The sequence below is a fragment of the Ailuropoda melanoleuca genome, chromosome 6 (assembly GCF_002007445.2).
Source record: "Ailuropoda melanoleuca isolate Jingjing chromosome 6, ASM200744v2, whole genome shotgun sequence".
Classification (NCBI taxonomy): domain Eukaryota; kingdom Metazoa; phylum Chordata; class Mammalia; order Carnivora; family Ursidae; genus Ailuropoda; species Ailuropoda melanoleuca.
Genome location: NC_048223.1, coordinates 110394904 through 110402927, shown reverse-complemented (window position 1 = coordinate 110402927; position 8024 = coordinate 110394904). Strand labels below are relative to the sequence as shown.

Sequence of the window (8024 nt, the reverse complement as noted above, 5' to 3'; positions counted from 1 at the left end):
AGGTCCCCACCTTTTGAAAACGTGGCTTGAACAACAGACTTGTTGATTTGTGTGATATTTTTGGCATTTTTTATGATGTTACTACTCTTAAGCAAGGAAAGACTACAATATGGTTTTCAACGGCAGATAAGATCAAAGAGTAAAAATAAAAGCAGCTTGGAAGAACAGAATTTCCACACTGTTACACCATGCTCCATTGTTTAACAGCAATTACCAAAAATGTAGGTCATCATCTTGATATTGCACATCTGTAAAATGATATAGCCAAATGACTTAGAGATTTGACAAAATTGTTTAAATTTTATTCCCATCAAAAGAAGATCTGTGCGTGGGAAATTTACATATCCCGAAACCATTGCTTTCATTGAAAAATAATATGCAGCACTATCGACAATAGCCAAACTATGGAAGGAGCCCAAATGCCCATCAGTCGATGACTGGATAAAGAAGATGTGGTATATGTACGTCTACAATGGACTACTATTCAGCCATCAAAAAGAATGAAATCTTACCATTTGCAACGACATGGATGAAGTTAGAGTGTATTATGCTAAGCGAAATAAATCCATCAGAGAAAGATACCATATGATTTCATTCATATGTGGAGTTTAAGAAAAAAACAGATGAACATTTGAGAGGTGAGGAAAAAGAGAAAGAGGGAAACAAATCATGAGAGACCCCCCCTTTTTTTTAAGATTTACATATTTATTTTAGGTGGGGAGGCCAGAGGGCAGAGGGAGAGGTAAAGAGAGAATCGTCCGCTGAGTGCGGAGCCCAGCGCAGGACTCCATCTCATGACCCTGATGAGATCATGACCTGAGCTGAAATCAAGAATCAGACACTTAGTTGACTGAGCCACATAGGGACCCCAAAAGGGACTCTTACCTATAGAGAACAAATTGCGGGTTGATGGAGGGAGATGAGTGGGGTATGAGATAGGTGGGTGATGGGTATTATGGAGGGCACTTCTTATGCTGAACACTGGGTGTTATATGCAAATGATGAACCACTGAACTCTACTACTGAACCAATACTGAACTGTATGTCAACTAATTAGAATTTTTTAAAAAAGATAATTTGATTTAATTGTACAATTGACCCTTGAACAATACAGGTTTGAACTGTGCAGGTCCACTTATATGCAGAGTTTTTTCAGTAAATACAGTACTGTCAACCCCCATGTTGTTCAAGGGTCAGCTGTACAACTTTACAGGATAAATTGGTGGAACTGGCAATGGATGAAGAGGTGAAGATGGATTTTGAAAAGCAGAATCATTTGCTTCATTTTGGATAAAAGTACAAGATGGAAATCCTGAGCTTTGTGAAATTGCTTTAAAATAATTTCTTCCAGGGGTGCCTGGGTGGCTTGGTTGGTTGAGTGTCAGACTCTTGATTTCAGCTCAGGTCATGATCTCAAGGTCGTGAGATCGAGCTCCAAGTTGGGCTCTGTGCTCAGTAGGAAGTCTGCTTGAGATTCTCTCTCTCTCCTTTTCTCTCTTTCCCCCCCCCCCCCCCCGCCATGTGCTCTCTTTCTCTCTCTCTCCAAAATCAATAAATAATCTTTAAAAAAAATTCTCCTTCTGGGACGCCTGGGTGACTCAGTTGTTAGGAGTCTGCCTTCAACTTAGGTCATGATCCCAGGGTCCTGGGATGGAGTCCCACATCAGGCTCCTTGCTTAGTGAGGAGCCTGCTTCTCCCTCTGTCTGCCACTCCCCTTGCTTGTGCTCACTCTCGCTGTCTCTCTGGCAAATAAATAAATAATAAAATATTTTTAAAAAATTTCTCCTTTCATTCCCATCAACAAACCTCTGTGAGACTAGTTTCTCCACTAAAGCTCTTACTAAGACAAAACATAAAAGCAGTTTTGACAGCCATTGTACATTGCGGGTAGCATTATATTCCATTCTTCGTGGATTAAATAGGCTAACAAGCCATAAGCATGAGCATTTGTCCATTAAAAAGCCATAATCTTGATATACTGTTTATTTGAAGTAGGGAATCAAGACATTTCACTTATAATTTTTTGTTTAATTGTGAATGCAGAACAACAAAAAGTCATTAGCGTGATAGCAATTCTCTGTATTAATCATCTATAATATCCACATTGAATNGGCCCCGGGTCGCACCGCGACACCCCAGCCTCAAGGAGCGGTCCTCAGAGGCCCGTGAGGGGGTAGGCGGGACGCACAGGCCTCACCTGTTTTATGTACATGTTTCCGTGCCCCTCGCCGGGGAGGACTCCCCCCGAGAAGCGACAGCGCGGCCGTGGGGTCCAGTGAGGTGCCTACGAGACCCCTCCCCCAAGGCGTCGCTCGCTCCCGTCCAGCCAAACAAAATGGCGGCGCCCGTGGAGGCGGAGTCCGCGCCTTAGACGGAACCATCCTCGAGGCCCCTACAGAGCGTAGGGGGAGTCAGGTTCAGGTCTGCTCTTTCTTATTGGCAAAAGGAGCCTTCTACGGCGTCCCTGAGTGGATTTCATTTGACTGTTCAATTTATAGCTGAACTTTCCCGGAAGATTAGTCACAAGCTTCGTTCGGAAAAGCCTTGATCGTGAGTTTGGCCCGTGTTCCCTGCGAGCGCGGAGCCAATGGTTGCGTCCACAAGGGGGGAAAGATTCCGCGCCAAAGCCAAGTGTGAGAGTCCGAGGGCCAGTAGCGGAGCTTGCCGGTGGCCACGTGATCTCTGGCTGTTTAAAAATGCTCACCCCGCGCACCGCCCGCCTGTCCTCGAACCTGGAGAGTGCTGGGGATGTGTGGGGTTCGGCGTGCAGAATCCTTTTTGCGCTATTATTCTCCCTCGCTCTGGGAACTTGTGTAAATTAGAATGGCCGCTACTGGCTCGGGACCGCACACTTGCCGCACAGATGAGAAGGGGCTTGACGTTCCAAAATTTGTATTAATAACGTGATAATACCCCGGGAGCTCTTACTACTTTGCCATTTGCTGTAAATCTAGTCAGACATGGACAATTGCAACAAAAAGAAATTTAGATAAGAGTAAAAGCTCTTTTATTTTCTTAACAGCGTGAAAGATATTAGGTGCTAGCAGCACCCTAGATGTATCTAATCTGATCAATCTTAGGGGGAAAACTTTATTTAGTTAGAAAATTGGATCTCTGGGTCGCTGTAAAATTACCTGCCATTCAAATTGGCAGTCCTTGCTGCCCCTCCCGCTGCTGTGGGCTGTTCCAGCCCTAATTATTTCTAGATTGAACTATTTTTAATAGCCTAACTTCATCCTTGCCAGCACCCCTTGGTCCTGGCAGAGTCAAATCTTTTCCAGCTCTCGGTGTTTAAAAAAAAAAAAAAAATCTCGTAAACATTTCCCCGGGATCTCAAAAGAGATTCCTCACATGTTACCGGTTTTCTTCCAAATTTTATAGAATTGTGAACTATTTGTGCCCTAATCAGTTGTGAATATTAACATTATTTAATGTTAGTATTCACATTTAATGTTAGTAACATTAAAAGATCATGCAATCTTTTTTTTTCCCTTGTAGTTCCAAGTTTGGAGTCATTTTTCTGAATAGGACTTTGAGAATAAAAAGAAAACTTAGAGATAAACTTTCTTGGGTACCTTGAATTTCCCCAACAAGTTAAGGACCAAATTCTCACACCTTATAGGAGATACAGTCACTGTCCCTCCATAGAATCAATCACATTGGGGAAATTGGAGCTATTACGAAAAACTTAGTCATTGGAAAAATAATTGCCTGAATAAACCTTGCTAAACCTCCATAAATTGCCTCTATACGGGCACCAAATCCCCACTGTCTTCATATTCCATATAAATGGAATTATACAATATGTTGTACCAGGCTTCTTTTGTTTAGCATAATGTTCTCAGGTTTCATCCATGTTAGAGCCTGTAGCATATAGTAGTGGTACAGGCTACGTTCCATTTCATAGTTGAATAATATTCCATTGTATGAATAGATCACATTCTGTTTGTCCATTCATCAGCTGATGGACATATGGGTTGTTTCCACTTTCTGGCTATTAGGAATAAAGTTGCTATGGACATTCATGTTCAAGTTTTTGTGTGGATATATGTTTCCTTTCTTCTGAGTATGTCCCCAGGTGTGGAAGAGCTGGGTCATGTGGTAACTCTCCATTTAACCTTTAGAAGAAGTGCAAAACTGATAACCAAAGGGGCTGTGCCATTTTATTTATTTATTTATGTATGTATGTATTTATTTATTTATTTATATTTGGCAGAGAGAGAGTGAGCACAGGCAGGGGGAGCAGCAGGCAGAGGGAGAGGGAGAAGCAGTCTCCCCACTGAGCAGAGAGCCCAATGCAGGGCCCCATCCCAGGATTCTGAGACCATGACCTGAGCCAAAGGCAGCCACTTAACTGACTAAGCCACCCAACCGTCCCGGGCTGTGCCATTTTATACTCACACCAGCAATATGTGAAGGTTCTAATTCTCCTTGGCAAAACTTGTCATTGTTGTCTTCTTTATTTTAGCAGTCCTAGTGGATATGAAGTGGTATCTCATTGTGGTTTTGATTTTCATTTCCCTAATGACTAATGATGTTGAGCATCTTCTCATGTTTTTTGTGTTAATTTATATCTTTTACTAGAAGAAAATGCTTTGTCCATTTTTGAATTTGTCTTTTTGTTGCATTGTAAGAGTTCTTTATACATTCTGGACACTAGACCTTTAGATCAGATATAAGATTTGCAAATATTTTCTGTTTCTTTGGGTTATCTTTTCCCTTTCTTGATAATCTTCCTTGAAGTACATAAGTTTTACATTTTAATGTCATCTGATTAATCTGTTTTTTTATTTGGTTGCTTGTAGGTTTTGGTGTCATATCTAAGAAATCACGGCCTAACTTTTAGTCCAATTTTGATAACTGATATCTATGAAAGGAGTAACCTGACTACTTCACACTGCCTGGGAAACGCTTCTACCAGAAATTGCCAACACTCACCCCTCAGCTCATTTAGGCCTCCACTCAATTGTCAACTTCTCAGGAAGGTCTCCTTTGACTACCTTATCTAAAGTAGTACTACCCCTTGGTTACTCACCATACTTGATACAGCTTTACTTTTCTTAGAGCACTCTCTATCTGACATTCTCCCTCTCTTTCTCTGTCTCTCCTCCTTTTCATTTTCATTTATCATATACCCCACTCTCACGCTGGAGTATATGCTCCTGGAAAGAAGGAATTTTTGTTTACTTTGTCAACTGCTGGTTACTCAGTGTCCAGCATAGACTTGTAATAGGTGATCAATGATACTTTGTTAAGTTAATGATTCCCCAAGTCTCCAACGCAGTGCAGTGTTAACAAACTTTTTCATCTTTGCCAATCTGAAATATGAAAAATGCTATTTTAACATCTTTCAATTAGCATTTCTATTTCTGTGAGTGAGGTTTAGCACTTTCTCATACATTAAAAAATCATCAGGGCACCTGGCTGGCTCAGTGGGTAGAGCATGCGACTCTTAATTTCAGGGCATGAGTTTGAGCCCCACATTGGGAGTAGAGATTACTTAAAAATAAATAAAAATTATTTTTAAAAATTATTTAAAATTAAATTTTAATTTTAAATTTAAATCTAAATTTTAAATTTAAGTTTAAATCTATTTAAAAAATCTTTATTTCTTTCTGTATAAACATCTTTGTTTATTTCATCTTTATTTCTTTCTGTATAAACATCATTGTTTTCAATAGATGCTATTTTAATAAGTGAAGTAAATACAAGGGTTATAGATGTCATAGGGTTTGGTCATTCTGTACTTCATCAGGGTTTGGAATAGTGCCTGTTGAATGAATGAAAAATAACTACCAGAGACAACTAGGAGAAGGTGAACACATGAAACTTTGGATGTTTAAAAAGAGTCCCCCTAATTGAAGGGGATCCCCTAGGCTAGAATATGGAGAAGAAATGATTAGCTTCCTTGGCAGCTGCTCTTGGACCTTATTTTAGTTTCCCGCACTAGCAGAGCCTGAGAGTAGGATTAGGAGCAAGGGAGTGATCTCAGGGAGCGGAAGTGATAGAGTGGGAAGTGACAGAACCGAAAGGGAGAAAAGTCGATAACATGTGCAACGGTGAAAATTTTTGCTCACGTGGGCCCAGGTAATCAATCCCACTGGGAGACTCCTGAGGAAACATGTACAATGTGCCTCAGGATTGTCACATCAAAGGACAAGGGAGACTGAGGCATTCATCTGCCAATTCCCATCTCCTACTGATTGAAAGGCACCCTTGGAAGTGTACCTCCCCCATGCTTGGGTATTGCACCTGTACTTAACTGTGCAGGCCTCCCCAGCCTCAGAGAAGGAACGAGAGCAGAAAACAAGATAGCTGTACTGGCACACCCTTGAGGAGAAAGTCTGTCGATGTGTGTGGAATCTCTAGTCCCCTGCACTGAGAGCATGCGTGTGGCCTTTATGTTGTTACTCTTTAGTCTTTTATTGGCTTTGAATGTTTCCACATGCTTTCATCTTATCTCACCTTCTGGATTTCACATACCTTAAAGGTTGGACTTTTGGCCACTCCAAGGTGTATCATACAGTCTCTTGGAATTATATAATGACATACACACATTTGTTGATTGTTTTTCATTCGTGCATGCATTCGTCACAAAATGTGATGATCATGGTTCTGAAAAAGGAAGGAAGATACACACTTTGAATGTACACCTAGCTACCTTGCCTTTTGTTGTCCAGGGTCCTGATTTGCCTTTGTCCCTGCATTTGTGCATCCCAGAGAAGGAAACTAGACAGTCTCATCAGCCCTAGACAAGATATCCAGGTGAACATTAGCTACAGAGTGTTTTGGGCGAAAGAATTGGAAATCATGAAATAAAATCTCTGCTCTCTGCAGATCACGTCTGAAATATGCTACCTTCTCAATTGATTTGTTAAAAGGAGAGGGGGTGGTTGTTGGGGTCCTGGTTATATATCTAAGCTGGTTTTATAGTCATGATAATGACTTCTGTGGGAGGAAAGCTGGTGAGTCTATTATCTGGAAGAGGACTGTGTCCCTGTGTCCAGGTTTGGTCCTGGTTGGTCTAGACAATGCCACCAAGTACAATTGTGTAGACTGCACGGCACAGCTCCTGGGGACACCATTCCCATAGTTGTGCAATATGGAGACCTATAGATAAAAATCTCAAATGGAAGCTCCTTCTCAAACAGGAAAGACTGAAAGAAGAGAAAGTTGGTAGGTGTCTCTGCTCATTGAATGGTGCCAAGTAACTCCCCTCCACACATGACTTTGCCCTGGGGAAGATACTGAAGGCTGGGAAGCTGGTGGGTGAGTTACTCTTCTCCCTTACACCAGTGAGTTGAAAATAATAGTTGTGCCATCTACTCTATACCAGACTGTGCTAAACAATTCATGGATAATATCATTTAATCTTCAGCAACCCATTTAAAGATGAAGAAACTGAGTTAGAACCTTGGGCAAGCCACACAGGTCTTCGGGTCCGGACTACTTCAAATGTACTTACGAACTGCTTGTACCAGTTCACAAGGAAAGCAGTACAGAATTAAGTGTAGGCTTCTAGAAACTTTTATAGTAATTAAATATCCAAGTGCATGATCAGGGAACTTACCTTGTTGAACAAGGGAGAGACCAACTGCTGTCCATGCGTCATGTGTTTTGAGAGCTGTGTATATAGTAGGACCATGTTACCATGTGAGATATTTCAAGGTCAACTATAAACCGAACACATGTAAAAATCTGAGAAAATGAAAGTATTTCTTTAGATTGTTTGTTATGTTTACCTATTAAAGATAACTTCTTTTTGTAAAAATTATATTTAAAATTTAACATTTAAAAATAGTAGCTAAATTAGGGAAGCAAATTTTCATAGTAATATTTAACTATAATTTACAGGTGTCAAACTTCACTCGACTGCTTTTATTTTTTTATTTATTTGAAAAAAATTTTTTATTATATTATGTTAGTCACCATACAGTACATCCCTGGTTTCTGATGCAAAGTTCTATGATTCATTAGTTGCGTATAACACCCAGTGCACCATGCAATACATGCCCTCCTTACT

At 40.6% G+C, this 8024-nt stretch overlaps 1 protein-coding gene across 1 annotated transcript in view; it reads right to left on the bottom strand.

The window, feature by feature from the left end:
- The window catches only part of SMC3 (structural maintenance of chromosomes 3), a 39745-nt gene extending 37414 nt beyond the window's left edge, over positions 1-2331 (bottom strand). Inside the window, exon 1 of the mRNA XM_034663275.1 lies at positions 2199-2331. Within this exon, the coding sequence (XP_034519166.1) occupies positions 2199-2213 (15 nt within the window). The 5' untranslated portion in view covers positions 2214-2331. The remainder of the gene's footprint in view (positions 1-2198) is intronic.
- Positions 2332-8024: the final 5693 nt, after the last annotated feature.